Consider the following 20,686-nt stretch of genomic DNA (forward strand, 5'->3'; position numbering starts at 1 on the left):
ATATATTAGAATAAATATCAATAAGGTTAACGTTTTTATATTGGAAATTAAGGGAGAAATTGCCAAAAATCTTTCTATCTGAACGATCGGTTGTATGGCATATATATTATATATAGCTCCGATCGAAATGATTTTTACAGGAAATCTTCTATGATATATTAGAATAAATATCACCAAGTTTAACGTTTTTATATTGGAAATTAGGGGAGAAATGTCCAAAAATCTTTCTATCTGAACGGTCGGTTGGATGGGATAGGTATATACTATATACATACAGCTCGGATCAAAGTGATTTTTTCAGAAAATCTTCTGTGATATATTAGAATAAATATCAATAAGTTTAACGTTTTTATATTGGAAATTAAGGGAGAAATTGCCAAAAATCTTTCTATCTGAACGATCGGTTGTATGGCATATATATTATATATAGCTCCGATCGAAATTATTTTTACAAAAAATCTTCTGTGATATATTAGAATAAATATCACCAAGTTTAACGTTTTTATATTGGAAATTAAGGGAGAAATGGCCAAAAATCTTTCTAACTGAACGATCGGTTGTATGGGATATAACTATATATAGCTCCGATAAAAGTGATTTTTTCAGGATATCTTCTATGATATATTAAAATATATATCACCGAGTTTCACGTTTATACTTTCTAAATTAAGGGAGAAATGGCCAAAAATCTTTCTATCTGAACGATCGGTTGCATGGGATATATGCTATATATAGCTCCGATAGAAGTGATTTATACTAAATTGCGGCAGGAATGACCAAAATCGTCTTATCTGAACGATCGGTTGTATGGGAGATATATGTTATAGTGGTCCGATCCTACCGGATCCGACAAATGTCTAATATAATACAAAAATGCATCCTTGTGCCAAATTTCATTGCGATATCTCAAAATTTGAGGGACTAGTTTGCGTTCAAACAGACAGACGGACGCACAGATGGACATGGCTATATCAACTCAGTTCTTCGCCCTGATCAATTCGGTATACTTAATGGTGAGTCTATCTTCTATATTTCTCAACGTTACAAACATCGGACCAAAGTTAATATACCATTTCATGTTTATGAAAGGCATAAAAAATATATTAAGGTGGATGTCAGTGAATTTAATCTGTCCATGTATTTTTCTACGCACATTACCCCCCGCTGAAAGTATTTTTGAATAAAAAACTTTTGAGTTTTATTTAATCAAATATGATTTACCTGAACTTCAAATCAAAAAAAGAACGTGTGGCACTCGGGGTCTGCCGCGGTAAAGCTATTGCATATTATCAACTTATGCAATTATAATATTTATGCAACATTTTGTTTTCTTTGATATTATTTCAAATTTTTTCTTTGATATTAATTCAAGTCACACTTTTTAAGCGTGGTGACCGATAAGAAACTTTAACTTTAACTTTAACTTTACTTTAACTTTAACTTTAACTTTACTTTAACTTTAACTTTAACTTTAACTTTAACTTTATTAACTTTAACTTTAACTTTAACATTTACTTTAACTTTAACTTTAACTTAAACCTTAACTTAACTTTAACTTTAACTTCCATTTTAACTTTAACTTTAGCTTTAACTTAAACTTAAACTTAAACTTAAATTTTAACTTTAACTTTAACATTAATTTTAACTTTAACTTTAACATAAATATAAACCTAAACTTTAACTTTAACTTTAATTTAAACTAAAACTTTAACTTTATTTTTAACTTTATCTTTAACTTTAACTTTAAATTTAACTTTAACTTTAACCGTAACTTTAACTTTAACTTTAACTTTAACTTTAACCTTAACTTTAACTTTAACTTTAACTTTAACTTTAACTTTAACTTTAACTTTAACTTTAATTTTAACTTTAACTTTAACCTTAACTTTAACTTTAACTTTAACTTTAACTTTAACTTTAACCTTAACTTTAACTTTAACTTTCACTTTAACTTTACCTTTAACTTTAACTTTAATTTTAACTTTAACTTTAACCTTAATTTTAACTTTAACTTTAACTTTAACTTTAACCTTAACTTTAACTTTCACTTTAACTTTAACTTTAACTTTATGATAGAGATCCAATTTTATGTATTTTGCCTGTTGCTAACACTGAACCTTTTTTGACAAATATCCGTTACGGTTTTTTTTGATTTAGTCGCCAAGCCCGCGATAAAATCTATGCAATAGCTTAAAACAAAAAACTATTTATCAAGCTAATGCTCGAGCTTATATATGTCTATAGAATATGTATTATCGCATTTAATATTTTTACATTCATAATACTTATCTCAATTATAATACTCAACATTTCCATTTTTGTACAAAGCCCTGATTAATATGCAAATTCCATATCAACTTTATTGTAATTTGTATGCTTAAAATTCACAAATACGCAAATATTTTCGAAACACAAACAAATGTAAAATATTAACTGCTTTTCACTACTTTGAGAACTTTATTTAATTTTATTTCAGCTGTGTTTTCTTTCCATATTAGTGCTTTATTGAGTGTGTAGTTTATAATTCGACAAAATTCATCAATTTTTTACCAAAACATGCTTGGCAGGCATAAAAGCTTGAACTCGAATTTGTGAAGGCAGCTGTTGAGCTGTAGCACAATATGTTTTATCTTTTACTTTCTCTTTTTTGTTCTTTTTACTTTTGCTATTCAAATTTACTAGAAAACATTGACAATATTGCCAAAGTTTAGACGCAGTGGCATTCAAACATATTCACTAGGGTGGAGTGATTTTATTTTTTTTCGAAATAGCTTTTGGATGACCTCCACAAAGTTGCCTTTCTAGACCAGAAATAAGGTTGAACATTTTTATTTCACTCATCGATGTTTAGAGGTGCCCCAACGCAACTAAATTTTGAAAAAGACGGTAGGTACAATTTTTTTTTTATACTCACCTGAGCAGAGCTCACATAGTATATTAACTTTGTTCGCATAACGGTAATCCGTAACGGCATAAACTAATCGACATAGATATAGACTTCTATATATCAAAATGATCTGGGTGAAAAAAGAAATTCATTTAGCCATGTCCGTCCGTCCGTCCGTCCGTCTGTAAACACGATAACTTGCGTAAATGTTGAGGTATCTTGATGAAATTTGGCACGTAGATTCCTGGGCGCTCATCTCAGATCGCTATTTAAAATGAACGAAATCGGACTACAACCACGCCCACTTTTTCGATATTGAAAATTTCGAAAAATCGAAAAAGTGCGATAATTCATTACCAAAGATGTATAAAGCGATGAAACTTGGTAGGTGCGTTGACCTTATGACGCAAAATAGAAAATTAGAAAAATTTTAGACAATGGGCGTGGCACCGCCCACTTTTAAAAGAAGGTAATTTAACAGTTTTGCAAGCTGTAATTTGGCAGTCCTTGAAGATATCATGATGAAATTTGGTAGGCACGTTACTTCAATTACTATATGTCAACATTCGACCCCAGTAATGATATGGTGCAACAAAATACAAAGATAAAAGAAAATTTCAAAATGGGCGTAACTACGCCCTTTTTCATTTAATTCGTCTAGAATACTTTTAATGCCATAATTCGAAAACAAATTTACCATTTCTTGTGAAATTATGGTACGGTAAGGGCAGCGCCTATAACTGTTTTCTGTGAAAATGGGCGAAAGCGGTTGAAGCCACGCCCAGTTTTTATACAGAGTCGACCGTCTGTCCTTCCGCTTGGCCGTTAACACGATAATTTGCGCAAAAAACGATATATCTTAACTAAACTTAGTTCACGTACTTATCTGAAGTCACTTTATCTTGGTATAAAATATGGCAGAAATCCCACTATGACCACGCCCACTTTTGCGATATCGAAAATTACGAAACAGAAAAAAATGCCATAATTCTGTACCAGATATGAAAAAAGAGATGAAACTTGGTAACTGGATTGGTTTATTGACGCAAAATATAACTTTAGAAAAAACTTTTTAAAATGGGTGTGACACCTACCATTTTAAGTAGAAGAAAATGAAAAAGTTCTGCAGGGCGAAATCAAAAGCCCTTGGAATCTTGGCAGGAATACTGTTCGTGGTATGACATATATAAATAAATTAGCGGTACCCGACAGAAGATGTTCTGGATCACCCTGGTCCACATTTTGGTCGATATCTCGAAAGCGCCTTCACATATACAACTAAGGGCTACTCCCTTTTAAAACCCTCATTAATACTTCTAATTTGATACCCATATCGTACAAACATATTTTAGAGTCACCACTGGTCCAACCTTATTGCGATACCAATAGAACTAAGGCCCACTACGCTTTAAATAATCATTAACACCTTTCATTTGATACACATGTCATACAAACACATTCCAGGGTTACTCTAGGTTCATTTTGTTAAATGGTGATTTCCCCTTATTTTGTCTCCAAAGCTCTCAGCTGAGTTTGTAATGTTCGGTTACACCCGAACTTAGCCTTGCTTACTTGTTTTTGTCATTGATTTACTTTCGCTTGTTGTTATTGTGCTCATTGGTTTCAGTGTAAAACTCTTACTTATACACTTGATTAGAAACATACTATTATCAACAAAAAACTGTAAAACACCATTTAAAATTTGTCGTTTTTAGTTATAAAATGTAATTTTACTAAAGTTATGTATATTAATCCTAAACGGTCATCCTTCGTCAAAACGACTACGCACGATCTTATTTTCGCTGTATAAATATGTTTTTATTGTTCGTGTTGATCTCCGCTTTCGTACAGCGATAGTCGGTTGTTTACTCTCTTTGAATGTACGCATATAGAGGAGCATGGAAATCGTAAATAGATCTTTTCTCGGTTTTGTTTTATGGCGTAGTCAAATTGACGAAGGATGACGTTTATGTAACTTTCAGGTTTTTGTGGTATACTTTTCATGATCGACTAGTGATTTATTTCGCTTCCCGTGACTACTAAGCTACTGTTAAATGATAAGGAAACCAAGAAGTTTCCCCGATCGATGACGAAGAGTTGCAAAGCGAAACTAGTGAATTAAGTCTTGACACAGAAGTAGATCAAGATGAATGCACCCAAAATACAAGCTCGTCAGGTGAAGAAACTGAGATGGATGAAGACGAAGTTCCCCTTAATATTTTAAGATCAAATTCTAATATAATACCATGCTCTAAATTAATACGAACAGGTGGCCATTATGCCAATTTTTGGGTATGTTGAACATTTCTTGTATAAATATATATGTTATTTACACACACAATATGTTTAAAGTCGGACAAAAGTCGGGTAGATTTTATGAAAACGCTTTTAACTAGCCTTATAAATAGTCATTTAGATGACAGACTTAATATGCCAACTATTAGCACTACGTTAAGAAATGACATACTAAATTTACGTCCTCATCATGCAAAAAATGGATCTGAAAATATGATACCGGCAACAGAACTAAAAAACGGAAGACACACACTAAGGTGATATACGCAAAGTGCCATAAACACGTTTATGGAGAGCATAAAGTTGATGTTTGTACCTCCTGTCTTATATGAGATTAGAACTTTAAATGCTGCTTTTCCTACTTACGTTTAATTATTTAGTTTTAAGACACTTAAGGACTTGTATGAGACTTCCTGCCACAAATTGTGATTTTTTATTTTTTAAAAGGCAATGCCTTAAAGCTGAAGCCAATTGATAGAAGAATGTGAATTATTCAGCCCTATTCTGCATTTCGACTTGGATTGGAATTTTTTCGATTAGACAATTTTGGTATTCTGTGTTCCAATATCTTTTGATCCAACTTCGAATCGTTGATTTTTTGTATTCTGCATTTCGATCGTAGTTCCGTTTTTCTAAGTTGCAAATTAGTTGGCGGAAAAATATTTTCTTTTTATTTTTTTATTAATTTATAACACAATTTTAACAAAAATGTAAGTAAAACTTGTTAAGAAACGTAGAAGGCTTGATGATGATTGTTTTTTATATGTTCCCAGGTCAAAAACAAGATGTCGATGTCGAAGTCCTTGGACGTATTTGCCCAGCAAAAGTATCTAACACATACTTGAAAGCATCCTTGTTAAGTAGAAAGTTTTTTTTTTGAACCTAAATAAGAAAATAAGTCATTCAATTTTACCACTTTTAAGTTCAATTTCTTACAATTCGTCACTCATCTCAAATGGATTACACAAATTTCGCAATATTTGCCTTTCCATTCTCGCCTGGCAATTTTCGTATGTGCTGCTTTCCAACTCCATAAATAATGCCGCGGCTATTGATTACATTATAATAGACAGCTATAATTTGTGTCTGTTCGTTGTGTCCAGTTATATGCCAAAGCAGGCTGCCGGCATAGAGGAAGGTGAAGCGAAGCATCTTTAGAATTCAGAAAATGTCAACTATATTCGTGCAGGAATCCGTTTTAACAAAACTTGGTGGCCACGGCAGGGAATTGGCCAAAAAAACGACAAAAACACACTTACAATTATGAAAGCACTTCACTCAAAAAAATATAACACTGCGGCAATATATTCTATTGCTTTTTTTTGTACAAAATGGCGTGGATAATAAAATATAAACGTTTTTCAGTGTTTTTTACAAATCTTCTTTAATTTATTTTGTTCCAATGTTCACACATTCCATACCAACTGCTGATTTCGAAAAATCGTTTGCTCTTCCTCTTCTCTTTACGATTCCGTCGTAGTGCTGAATATCAAACTTCGATTGAAGCGGAGCGTAGAACGGGAACGTAACCGAAATGCAGAATAGGGGTGATTATTAATTTTAAGTTAAAAGAATATAAGTTTTCCTTTTTATTTTTGACTCGTATTTATCAATAATGAAATTACAAAAAAATAGAACGCGTTTATTATTTCCACCCGCACCCTTCTGAAAATGGATTTAAAATAAGTCGTCGTCATAATGACGAAGGATGACGTTAATGTACAAAAAATAAGGATGACCGTCCAGGGTTAAAAAAGAAATAAAATAAATATGTAAATAATGAGCTTTGTAAAATCGCGATTATTTTGCTCAATTTCTTGGGGCTGGGGCACCTTAAAACGCCATCCTACGAAAATAATATTAGGTGGTTTTGGTTAACTCTTATAAAGACAACTTTTCATTGCTAGGTCATTACAAAAAAAAAAAAAAAAAAAAAAAAAAATTCATAGGGTATCACTCCACCCTAATAGTCATGCTTACTTAGTATGCAAGAAAAGTTAATAAGAAAAGTTAATAATCTTACCTTTTGCGCAATTCATTCTTTATCTTCGATATTTTATGGCTATTTGTCTTATTTTGAGTATTTTTTTATCTTGACCTGCCAAATAAAAGTTTGAAAGGAATTTTTATGCCCAACAAGCAGTTGGTTGCCAGAGGACATGACAGGGCGTACACGTAACTTTTTTCTTTGTATGTAGATGAGATTTAAAAGCACTTTAAACTTTTTTACGAACATCACAGATGGAGTTTCAATATTCATACACACCCACAGACTATATATACAAATATATAAATAATACCGACAAGAGATAAGCGAGTTATTAAAATTTTAGGGCCTAAGTAAATATGGGCTGTAAGTGAATCACTGTCTCAATGAGCCTATGGTTATCTATTTTTAATTACGTATAAACTTTCAAGCATTTTATACAAAATAATGTTACTCAAACTCTCAAAAAAAAAACGGTCTCAGCTAAATACACTTTTAAATCAATATATATTTTGAATCCAAAACCCTTTTATGAAGTTAAAATATCTTGTTAAGTGTAGAATTATGTGCTGTGTTGTGCGGCGCACTCATACTCTGTAAAGGAGTAAGATTTCAAAAAGTCGATCGAAGTTGATTTAAGCGCCTTTTGTGCTGTGTGACGTAGCATATACTTCACGACAATATTCACATTCTCATTCCTCACACTACATACAATCCCATTTGAACATATTGTAACGAATTTAATGCAATTCCTCTTATTTGCAACCTTCTACTAACGTTCGTATCGCTAAACTGTTGAATAAATAACTCCAATATTCAATAATGCAAGAGGGCCTTTATTAAAGTACTTCACAATAACACTTCTACTTCTCGACAGATAGCGTGCTTAAATCAAACTGTCTCATCGTGCCACAACTGCTGCTGCTTTTATACTTTTTGGTTTCCTCGTTGATGTATTTCTAGGCGTTTCTATTTCTAGAATTTGCTACCAGCTATAAAATTACCAGCTATAACGTAACTACAGATGCACGTTATAGCTTCTCATATGCGCGTGTATATGTGAGTTATACTTCCACAGATAATTGCCTACTGTTGGGAGCATCTCAGATAAGATACATGCATGTGATTGTGCGTCCCTCCCCGCTGCGTGTACGTACATATGTGTAGACATAATAATATATTCGTTTATGTAGATACAAGTGACTGGCTGCTTTATTGTTGTTGTGGCTTCATTTACTTAGCATCAGACTAGTGATGTGAGTAGTGTCACTAATATTCGTCACAATATGTATGTACACATTTACTGCCGTGCCTACCTACCGACACACATAGGTTAGGTTAGGTTGGGTGGTAGCTTCCCTGATAGAGGAAGCTCACTTGGACAACATGACGGTCCGTTGTGATACCACATATAATAAACTAAACTAACGGTGACGTAGATATAACTACTTAGAGAATCGTTGGGTAGCAACGATAAAGTTCCGAATGATCCCGATCTCAACCTTGGATAGCTCCTCGGGAGATCCAAGTGAGTCACGACCGAAATACTTTCGCCTAGTTCTGGCAAAAGCTGGGCAGTCAAGCATAAAGTGATTTGGTGATTCCACCTCATCATCCTCCATACAGCTGCAGCAGGATGGAGTCTCCAATATATTGAGACGTACCGCATGGATACCCATGGGACAGTGCCCTGTCAAAACCCCAATGACCATTGATAGGTGAGCCTTAGTGAACCCAATTATTTCAGCAGACCTCCTGCCATCCACTTTCGGCCAGAAAGATCTTGATATCCTACAAGACGTAGTGTCCGCCCAACGTTTGCTGAGCTGACTCGAGGCCCAGCTATGGAAGAGCAATCCACAGGTGGCTAGCGGAATCCCGAAATCCCTACAGCCATCTTCATCCGGTTCAGTTGTACCGATTCGGGCTAAGAGATCCGCTTGACAGTTACCCGGAATATCACTATGGCCCGGGACCCAGATAATCTTAATTGTAAAATAATTCGATGCAATCGCAAGTGTGGTCAGGCATTCCCAGACCACCCTCGATCGCACTGTAGTTGAGCTCAAGGCCTTTATAGCCGCTTGGCTATCAGAGTAGATGTTAACTTCCCTAACCGTAGTAGCGCTGGATAGCATTTCATCCACCGCATCCTTAATCGCAGCAACTTCCGCTTGGAATACACTGCAGTGATCAGCCAACTTAAACTTGCGGCTTACATTTAGCTCTTGACAAAAGACCCCCCCGCCAACCTTTCCGTCCAACTTCGACCCATCCGTGAACAAGTTAACCGGTCCCATGCCCCAGATAATTCCTCTTCTCCACTCCTCCCTCGGGGGAATGACTGGGGTGAAGGTTGTATAGGGAGCGGCCACCGGCATGCAATAGTCCGTCCTGTCCGGGATAAAGTCGAAACTAGTAAGAAGGCTAGAGTGTCCGAAATCATAAAGCATATAACCCATATCACGAAGCCTGACCAACGACCGGGCCGCGGCTGCCTTTCCCGCAATATCTACTGGATGTATATTCAGCATGACATTCAGTGCCAAGGTAGGTGTTGTTCTCATAGCGCCACTGATACCGATAAGCGCCGTCCGTTGCACTGACACTAGCATTTTGGAGGTGCTCGCCGTGTCCAGTGCTTTCCACCAGACCAGCACCCCATATAGCAGAATCGGTTTGACCACCATCTCATAAAGCCAGTGTACTACTCCTGGCGAGAGCCCCCATCTCTTTCCGATAGCCCCCCTGCAGCAGTACAAGGAACCGCGGCCTTCCTGGCCCTATCTTCCACATTGGGCCTCCAGGACAGCTTCTTGTCCAGAACAATTCCCAAATATTTAACCCTGTCAGTAAGTACCAACGGTACCCCTCCAATCGAAGGAGTTCTGAAGTCGGGTATCTTATATCTCCTTGTAAAAAGAACCAATTCTGTTTTTCCCGGGTTGACCGCCACTCCACATGATTCAGCCCACCTAGCCACAGTATCCAGGTATCCCTGCAGAACATCGCGCAGGGTGCCCAGAAATTTGCCCCTGACTAGGATAGCGAGGTCATCTGCATAGGCAACCACCCGACAGCCATTGGCTTCCAGCTCCACAAGTAGCTCGTTGACTACCACAACCCAGAGCAGAGGAGATAGGACACCTCCCTGTGGCGTGCCCCTGCACACCTTCCTCCTTATTATGGCTCCTCCCCACTCCGCTGCGACAATTCTGCCGCATAGAACTTTGCTAATAAATTCAACCAGAGCCGCTTCGACTCCTAAACCCACCAGAGCTCTTTCGATTGCCCCCGGTAGAACATTGTTAAAAGCCCCCTCGATGTCTAGAAAGGCACCCAGAGCATACTCTTTATGTTCTAGAGACCCCTCTATTTGCTTTACAATCGAATGGAGAGCCGTTTCCGTCGATCTGCCTTTGCAGTACGCATGCTGTGAAGCCGACAGTAACCCCCCAGGTATCCTTTCTCGTAGGTACAGGTCAATCAGCCGCTCAAACGTCTTAAGAAGAAACGACGAGAGACTGATTGGCCTGAAATCCTTAGGTGACACATGAGAGCCCCTGCCGGCCTTCGGAATGAAGATGACCCTAACCGTGTGCCACGACTTAGGGATATAGTTAAGCCTGAGGCAGTTAGTGTAGATGATGGCCAACCAGCGGCAGGAAATCCCTAAAGACCTTTGAAGTTGCGCAGGAATGATGCCATCCGGACCGGGTGACTTATAGGGCTTGAACGAATTTATAGCCCAGGATATTTGACTTTCCCGTAGTGGGATGGCAGGCATTTCTGCATGGCCAGCAACCGCCGACCACGCAAGCGAAGATCCCTGCGCAACTGGGACATCGGGAAAATGATTGTCCAGTAAAAGTCTCAGGGACTCCTCGCTACTCATCGACCAGTCCCCACCATCATCTCTCAGATACCCCCGAGGGGCGGGATTCCTAGAGAGTATTTTTCTAAGCCTCGCGGATTCATTGCAGCCCTCTACGTTTTCGCAGAAGCTTCGCCATGAATCTCGCTTGGCTAACCTTATTTCATATTTATAAATCCCCAGACTCACCTTATAGAGCTCCCAGTCCGAGGGTAGTTTACTCCTCCTGGCTCTATTAAAGAGCCGCCTACTGGACGCTCTTAGGTCGTCAAGGGAATCAGACCACCAGGGCGGCTTGCCCTTCCCCTGTAAGTTTTCAGTGGGCAGGACTGTTGAAAGGCGCTATTGCTTGCCAAGGTGAAGTTTTCCACCAGACCGTCTATTTCAGATTCGGACAGGTCCGAACCAACGATAGGCGCCTCAGGCAATAGCTCTCCCAACTTCCTACAATACAAGTCCCAGTTGGTACTTTTAGGGTTCCTAAAAGATATTTTACCGGGACGTTCTTCATTCAATGCAATTCCTCTTATTTGCAACCTTCTACTAACGTTCGTATCGCTAAACTGTTGAATAAATAACTCCAATATTCAATAATGCAAGAGGGCCTTTATTAAAGTACTTCACAATAACACTTCTACTTCTCGACAGATAGCGTGCTTAAATCAAACTGTCTCATCGTGCCACAGCTGCTGCTGCTTTTATACTTTTTGGTTTCCTCGTTGATATATTTCTAGGCGTTTCTATTTCTAGAATTTGCTACCAGCTATAAAATTACCAGCTATAACGTAACTACAGATGCACGTTATAGCTTCTCATATGCGCGTGTATATGTGAGTTATACTTCCACAGATAATTGCCTCCTGTTGGGAGCATCTCAGATAAGATACATGCATGTGATTGTGCGTCCCTCTCCGCTGCGTGTACGTACATATGTGTAGACATAATAATATATTCGTTTATGTAGATACAAGTGACTGGCTGCTTTATTGTTGTTGTGGCTTCATTTACTTAGCATCAGACTAGTGATGTGAGTAGTGTCACTAATATTCGTCACAATATGTATGTACACATTTACTGCCGTGCCTACCTACCGACACACATAAGAACTGGTACAAAAAGTTTTGCAAATTGAAATATGCTCATAAAGAGTAACTTTGTTGGTACTTTTTTTATTAGCGTGGAAATACATATTTTAAATCAACGACACGTTAAGAAATTTTATCATTTTATTCGTTGCTGTCTGTATGACCGAACTTTTCTGGAGAGACCGGACATCAAGTTTTATACAACTGTTTTATGCACTTTTCATCTGAGCCCACTACCGCTTAATTGGCCGCAACGAAGGCACGTTGGATGGCTTAAAGTTTTTCCTAATGTAATGCACATTGTTATCTTTGAACCACTTTTGGGTGACACGGCCATAATGTTCTAGAGCCAAGCCCGTCCAAAATATACACTAAACATTATGGCATTTACAGAATGGCAGAAGACAATCTTCACGTGGATTTATGCCTACATTAACAAATATTTGGCCAAATCAGACCTTTCTGCCAAACTTCTCTCCCGACTGCAAGCTGTAGAACTGGGTACCCGGCTGATTTCTTTGGGCCATTTTCAAAGACGTTTCGTCGTCCAAAATAACACAAACAAGTTTGTTTGCCTATTTGGTCTCTCAAAGCTGACGTGCAAGGAAAATGCCTCTTGACATCTGTTTTTCACTTCGCTTTACTTTTGCAGGTTTTAATACCCTTTCTCTGCTTGATTCGTTTGACTTGCACAAATATGCTTTTAGCTATTATTTGGCGGATACCATTACCTTGCTTGGTACTTTCGATCGTGTTCGAAGTGGGCGACCTTGGTCGCTTCCTTTTGGTGTGTCCAGGGAGTAGTGAGTGAGGAGATTTAATTTCCATCTCACAGTTTCCCTCCGACACTGGTGAGTCATCTCCCCATCTACGGGAAGATACCACCAAATAAATTGGGTTCAGTAACTAACTCCCTATTCAGCGGAAATCACCACCTTATTAATTGGTGACGTGTATGGGTTTCACCAACCTTTGGTTGCTCGGAAATCGATCCACCATCCGGCTCACCATAGTCCACCAGCTTGTCAACCAGTGACTTATATCGGTTTCAGCAACCTTCGCTTGCTGGAAATCGATCCAACGATCCACCTGCCGTGTCCAACGACTCACCGGAGTCCACGAGTTTGTCAACTAGCCCGATGCAATCCACCAGCTGCCCACTTGTGACGCGCATCGATTCCACCGACCTCCGGTCGTTCGGGGAAATCGATCCACCGACTCAACAACCTTCGGTTATAGTCCACCTTCCATTCCTCGGCCAGGTCTACCTCTCTGCGACGGTGTGTGTGTGTGTATTATCAAAATACCAACAACAAACCAACGTGTGTTAATTTCAAAAGGAAATAGGTGTCCTTTTTCAACTCTGGATTGGCTGAGTGCTACCACAGCCTTCGACGAAACACACCTTACAAAATGAAACTGAAATTAAATAGCTGTAAAGTCCTAGGAAATTTATTAATAGCCCTGCTGGTGCTACTTTGTTGGCTAAATCTGTATATATGTTTTCCATGGTTAACAGACAGAGCGTGTAAAATATCTAAAGTAAAACCACAGCCGTATAAATTTGCGCTTTTCAAAAATTGCTTAAAATTGCTTTATAGATTACTTACTTGTACAAAATTTAAATTGAAATGGCTTAATATTTCTATTAAATTTTTAATGAAATTTTTGTAGAAACATTGAGTTGGTCCAAAAAAGATTATTGTTTAATATTAATTGTTATAAAAATATTATTGCTCATTAACCTTTTTTTGCTTCAATGACAAAATTTTGAACATTTTAAGTGGCAACCTTTTTCTGCTCACAATATTAACTATTCACTTTAAGTACAGTCATTAGCAAAAGGATAATGTCGATTGTGTTTAGTAGAAGTTGATACAAATATAGATTAAAAATAGCCATAAGGGTTTTTGCCTTTTTTAATCTTTTCCATATCTATTACAATTCGCATTGGAATAAATAAAAAAGAGACATTTGAAAGCAAAAGTCGGTGGATTCTTGAAAATTACCACAAAGCAAACTATCTTTGAACTATTCCCCACCTCTTGATATATGAAAAATAAGTAAGTATATTTGAAGAGAGCGAATTACGCTTATTAAAGTGGTTATAATGGATAACTGTTTGGCTTACTACTTTTCGCAAACGAGTCTTAAACCAGCTTCCTTTTCTTGATTTCTATGAGCTAGGGAGCGCAGTTTTCGTTTCTTTTTCGGGATTGAAGGTGGCAGCAAAAGATAAGACATTTTTTAGTTGCAATTTTGGCCTCAACCAATGCAGGTAATGGAGGTAAGAGGGTGCTAGTTTAAAGAACTTTACGGACCAGAAAGCAAACAAAAGCTTTCAACAAGTAAGAAAATCTAAGTTCGAGTAAAACCGAACATTACATACCCAGCTGTGCACTTTAAACGCTGTTGTTATTTGCTTTATGTATAGTTAAATACCATAAAGTCATTGCAAACTTTGTTAAGGTAAGACCTTTAGGAAAAAAGGGTTATCTTCAATAAGTCTATATAATTTGACAAGGCTTGTCTTGTCCCTCAATGTAATTCCTTTAACGGCCTTTGATTTACGGCTTGTTAAACTTACACATTTTCTTCTTCCAAATGTGGTTTGTGCCACGCCCATATTCCAAAGTTTTGTGGAATGTTTTGCGGCACTCTCATTTTGTATAATCTTCTTTTTCTAAATTTATAGTCCAATTTCGCTCATTTTGACCCCATATAATCTCGTACACCGGATTTGGTGAAGATGTCTCAATATTTGCTCAAGTTATCGTGTTATCGGACGGCCGGACGGACGAACATGGCTTAATAATTTTTTTTTTTCGATACTAATGATTTTGATGTATGGAAGTCTATATCTATCTCAATTCCTTTATACCTGTACAACCAACCGTTATCAAAATTATAATACCCTGTTACAAGTACTGTGTATAAAAATTGTTTAAAATAAACATATTGGTTGGAAAGACTGCGATTCGTGAATTTTTCTCTATTACTTGGTACAAATAACAGTACAAGTGAATCTTACATAATTACGTAGTGATCTGGTGACCGATGTCGAGAGTATATAGATCACGAAGGAAGCACTTCTCAGTCATATAAGGTTGAGAAGGCAAAGACACTTCGTGGGAAAACTACCGCAAGACCGTAAATCAGGAACGACTTCATAAGTGTTGCCACCCAACTAAAGCGTACTGAGAGTAACGGTGATGAGCATGCAGAACATGGATGGGCAAATGCATGCATGTTTGTTGTAACCTGGGTGTGACCTACCAAAAACACACAAAATAAAAGTTACCAGTAAATTTCAAAGAATTTCACGAATCAACGCTCTTAATATTGCGCATTAGGGTGAGTCGATTTGTATGGATGAAAGTTAACCGATATCGCGCCATCGATTTTTCAATAGGATTTGGGCTCAGGAAAAAAAGTTCCACTACATATGTATAAACAAAAAAATAATTTTCGAGTCTGCGAAATTTCATTTTTTTTACTTTTTTCGACTTTGATTTTTAATGTTTTTTTCATGACCTACTAAAAAAATTTTCATTTGATTGTAAAATTTTCATGTATACCCTGTCCGACTTAGGGTATACATATACAAATTTCTTTAGTAGGTCATGAAAAAAAACTTAGAAATCAAAGTCGAAAAGAGTAAACAAAATTAAATTTCGCAGGCTCGAGAATTATTTTTTTGGGTATGCGTAGTGGAACTCTTTTTTCCTGAGCCCAAATCCTATCGAAAAATCGATGGTTCGATATCAGTTAATAAAGCGACCCAGTATATTGCATATAAGTTCAACCGAAAGACTGAAGCAAAACATTGCATATCATACTTAAAAAGCTGATTTGATTTAGTTATTCCAATTTCAGATCTAGTAAGATTGCCTCCACTTTTTATAAAATCCCTAAAGTATGATTGTCATACATCTTTTGTTATTATGAAAAGAAAGTGACTATGTTTAACCATATCTCACAAAAGGAAGCCTTCATTGTTATGAGATCGGAGTTTGACAATTTAGTGCCGCAAATGACGACTGAAGTTTTCCCATTGCATTGCACTGCTGGGTGCATTGAGTAATTTTAACGTTCTGGGACTCACTGTAGTGGAAAATGTTACAAAGAAAGCGGAGAAAAATCTCCCAGTTATTTAGTTATTTGTTTTTCTACGTTAGTTGCAACAAAGTTCTCTAGCTATTATGTTTTTCAACCTTCAAAAAACTTATTTCAAATCAGCGCCTTTTGCAACATTATACGTTAGAAGATGGTGATGACAAATTTCTCTGTGAAGGTAATCTAAACTTGCTGCATCTGCAACCCTACCTCACTTAAACTTTTCGCTTGGTACAGCGTGCGTGTTATTATGCAACAAATCTTAAATGCACATACTATCTGGGAAAAGATTCACTATACAATACCAACCGTATTTTAAATTGTAGTGTGAAACGCACGCCTCTAACGCTTATGTTTCTATGGTCCAACTTGGTTAAAACTGGTGCTTTCTTTAGACTTCAGCTAGATCACATCGCAGACATCAACATAGTCCAGCGAATTAAAACGCAGCGGCTGCGCTGGCTAGGCCATGTTAGGCCAATGAAAGATGTTGCTCCGGCCAAGAAAGTGTTTCTATCGGAACCCGCCTATGGAAGCAGAGGTAGAGGGCGGCCCCCACTCCGTTGGAAGGACCAGGACGAAAACGATTTAAACTCCCTTGGTGTGACCAATTGCCGCCGGTCGGCGTAGCGAAGGAGCGACTGGCGCGGCTTGTTGGACGGCCATAACCGTTTAGACGGTTAAGCGCCAATTAAGTAAGTAAGTAGATCACATCGATGACAGTTTGAGGATAACCGCACCTATTGTACAGATACACTAAATGCAACCTCGATCTTTCTGTGTAATCGATGAACCAATGCTATCTACCTTTACCACGTTACGTGTGTGGGAAAACTTTTTTTTAATAAATTTTTTGCTTTTGTTATTTGTTTTACATTTAAATTGAAAGTTTTTTTAACGAAGCGACGACTTTAAAGGTTGAGATCTAAGCTTGGGTTAAAAGGGATTTGAATAATCACTGTTAGGGGTTACAATTATAAAAAATTTAACGGGTTTAAACGGTTTCTGTTCCCATTTTGTAAAATGACACCGTCTTAACTGTTGCTTGCAGTCAGGGTTACAGCTGAGGTTACGTTAACAGTTAATGTAAAGCTGAAGGTTAGAGCTGAGGTTACGTTTACAATTACTGAAAAAATTACGATTACAGCTTCAGCTGCATTTAAAGTGGAATTTGAATGCGATTTTTTACATGAACTTAGTACAGAAGCGAACAAAAAAATAGCAGTGCCATTTTTTTTTTTTTTTTAAATTTCGTCCATTAAAATCTTTTTTTATGTATATTGGAACGATTTTCCGTGATCCCTTGTCAAATTTGATTTCGAGACAAACTGGTTTCGGTGTTGTGTCATCATCAGTGGCAAAAATCGTTCCAATATACTACACCATTTATCCACCCTGTCGGAAAAGAAACAAAACAAAATAAGTTTTTTCTTCGTTTTAGATATTTCGAGAACAAATTTGAAATTTCTATACATTTTGTAACTGAAGCTCGAAACTCGTTTAAAAAAAAAATTTGAGAAAATGTTATGAAAATATCGAACTTTTACTCGGAGTTCCAAGACTTTTTTAAGTATAAAGCTTTGTAGCCCAGTCAAAAAACTTTAAAACTTTAAAAATCAATGAGTTTTGAGAGACGTATAACTTGCACTTTGCCAGACAAAAATTGACGGGGCAGCAAAACTGCATACTCGAAAAAATTCGTAAAAAAAAAAAAAAAAAAAATTCCGAATTTTCGAAAATGTTTCGAATAATTTCAAAAACGTCTTTAAGAATATTTAACCATTTGTTAAAAAATTGGCAAAGCGAGTTTTCAGAAATTACTTGTGCTTTGTTATAATAAAAATGATTTAGCAACAAAACTGCATAATCGAACGAATTCGTAGAACTTAAAAAAAAGTTCGAAATTTTCGAACAACATTCGAAAATTTTTCGAATAATTTCAAAAACGTTTTTGAGATCAGATTGCATAGTTTTAGTTACGAGATTCTTAAACGCTTTTTCCTAAGATATCGAAAAGAAAAAAAGAAAAATATAATTAATGAAATTTGAATAAAATGCCACTGCTATTTTTCTTTTCTTGGCTGTATGCACAAGGTACATATGTGTGTGTAAATTTACGTGCATAAATAAAATACAATTTTGATTAAACTCACCTTTTTCATAAACGTCATTACATTGGTGGGTAGCATTTTGATGATTTATTTCCACTTCCTTTAAAATTATTTATGTGCAGTTGCGTTGCTTGAGTTCCCTACGTTTTCTTACTTTTACACTTCAATGCACCAAAGAGTCAGTGCCTGATTTCAATTATCTTTTTTTTTTTTTGTTGCAGTTATTATTTTTGTTTTAATTAAAGTTTTCGTACCTCTGCCATCGTTTATTATTTTCGTTGCACTTGATTGCACAAATTTTTAATTATGCCAATGTTAATGCAAAAAAATTTCGTAGCAGGTAAGATAATGAAGTTCCAAAAAAGGAAAATTATTTCAATTTTCGCCTTTGCCACATTCGTTACACTGAGTAAATATGTACATTGGTATGTATGTACGTAACGCTACGTAATAAAAATTACAGCAAGTTCAACCACTCTGAGTGTCATTTAACGTATCGGCGGTAAAAGTGTGAACATTAAACGAAAAGCGTGGACATGCAAATTTTAATAAAATCACCATCAAATTTCAGACGCTGAGCGTGCATATCGTTGGCTAAGTTAAAAAACATTGATTGTAACTAAGTTTGGTGGAGGGCTACGAGCGAGCGCTTGTTTCCAGTTCTGTTTCTTTCTATGTGTTTTGGTTCTATGCAATGCGGAAAGCTGAAATACGATTTTTTTTACTTGCAATCCTTGTTTTCTCTTTACTCGCTTTTGCTAGTTGTTCTTTTTGTTGTAATGTAAAAATGTCTTTACGTGCTTGTTGTCAATACCACTACGCGCGCAAAAGTATCGAAAAAAGTGTCATAGTTATGGCTACATATAATATCACATCGATTTGGTCATATTCTGCATCGCAAAGCAACGAATTGGGATTGTTGTTGTAATACGCGATTTGTTATTGACTGCAATGGGTTAGGGCGCTAATGCGATATGACATGTTTGCCTTTACGTATTTCCTTCCTTCCTCCCTTCCTTAGCCTCTACTCACGCAAAATATATGTAATTCCGTTGGGTTTGCTCGTTAAAATCAAATTGTACTAAGTAAAACATGCAAGTTGCATTTACTGTTGCACGAATATTTTATATGTTCCGTCATTGTTGTTGTTGTTATTTTGTATGCGGTTTTGCTGCTATTGTTTATTTTAACAGTTTATTATTGTGTTAGTGTAACGTTTGTTTACTGTTTTCTTTTACAACTTTTGGTGCTTGTTTACTTTTTTACGAAGAAATTTTCTTTTGCGTTTTCAATACATACTCACACATTTTATTTACTACCAATTTCAACACTTGCGCATATCAAATGTTGTTTTTTTTTGTTTTTTTTTTGTTGTTAAAGCATGCATTATTCACGCGCTACTCGTTGTTATTTCTTATTGTCGAACTGCTTGCTTAACTCAGTCATCATCAGTCCAGTTGACTTTATTCTTATGCACACTCCCATATACTTGTACTTCCTCTTATATCATTCTTTTATAGCTGCCTTATTTGGTTTTAACTTTTGGTTTATTTTACAACAGCTTTAACTTGTTGTTGTTGTGTTTTACTTTTGCATATTTTCTTTTGCATTTTTATTCAACTTTTAAAGTCATTTTTACGAGAGGCTCGTATTGTTTTTGACTTTTCGTTACATTGTTCGTGTATGACTTTTCGGTTTAACTTTCCTAAATTCATTTCTCATTCTTCTTATATTTGTGGTTATTATGAAAACTTTTCGCATCAAAATAACAATCTGCCAACAACAACTTTCATTTTGGTGTAACTTTTCCAGTGTATCATAAACGTTTCTTATCCATTTTGGTGCCGTTACAGCATAAGTTGCGAGCTTTTTGTTTACTGCAAATAAAAAAAATTTACATATTAGAAAAAACTATGCCGTCAATTTAAGTACACGTTTTGGAATCTATCTTTATATATAAAAATCACGTGTCACAATGTTTGTCCGCGATGGACTCCTAAACTACTGAACCGATTTTGAACTTGTTTTGCACCTCGTGTGTAGTTTGATCTAAATTGAAATATAGGATAGGTTATAATTATCTCAGTTTATAGTCGCAATATTATTTTAGTGCAATTTTTTTTTTTAATTTTCATATGTATTAATAAAATGTTACGTATACGCACCGGCACTCATATTTGCAGGTGGCAATTCCGTGTAATTGGTTGGTGTTTAATTAAACAACGTGTTTATCTATAAAAAATATTATAGCGAATGATATCAAGTATAGAACATCACCAGGGCCGTCGAGCCGGGGGGGGGGGGGGGGGGGGGGGGAGGAGGAGAATGGGG

General features: G+C 36.4%; 1 protein-coding gene across 2 annotated transcripts in view; it reads right to left on the reverse strand.

Annotated features, from left to right (window-relative positions):
• Fife (regulating synaptic membrane exocytosis protein fife) overlaps positions 1 to 20,227 on the reverse strand; it is a 297,378-nt gene extending 277,151 nt beyond the window's left edge. For both annotated transcript variants that reach the window (XM_067787840.1, XM_067787838.1), the window contains exon 1: positions 18,398 to 20,227. In XM_067787840.1, coding sequence (XP_067643941.1) covers positions 18,398 to 18,433 — 36 coding nt within the window. In that variant the 5' untranslated portion in view covers positions 18,434 to 20,227. The remainder of the gene's footprint in view (positions 1 to 18,397) is intronic.
• Between the last annotated feature and the right edge of the window lie 459 nt (positions 20,228 to 20,686).

This window comes from Eurosta solidaginis, chromosome 5 (genome assembly GCF_040869045.1).
Source record: "Eurosta solidaginis isolate ZX-2024a chromosome 5, ASM4086904v1, whole genome shotgun sequence".
NCBI lineage: Eukaryota > Metazoa > Arthropoda > Insecta > Diptera > Tephritidae > Eurosta > Eurosta solidaginis.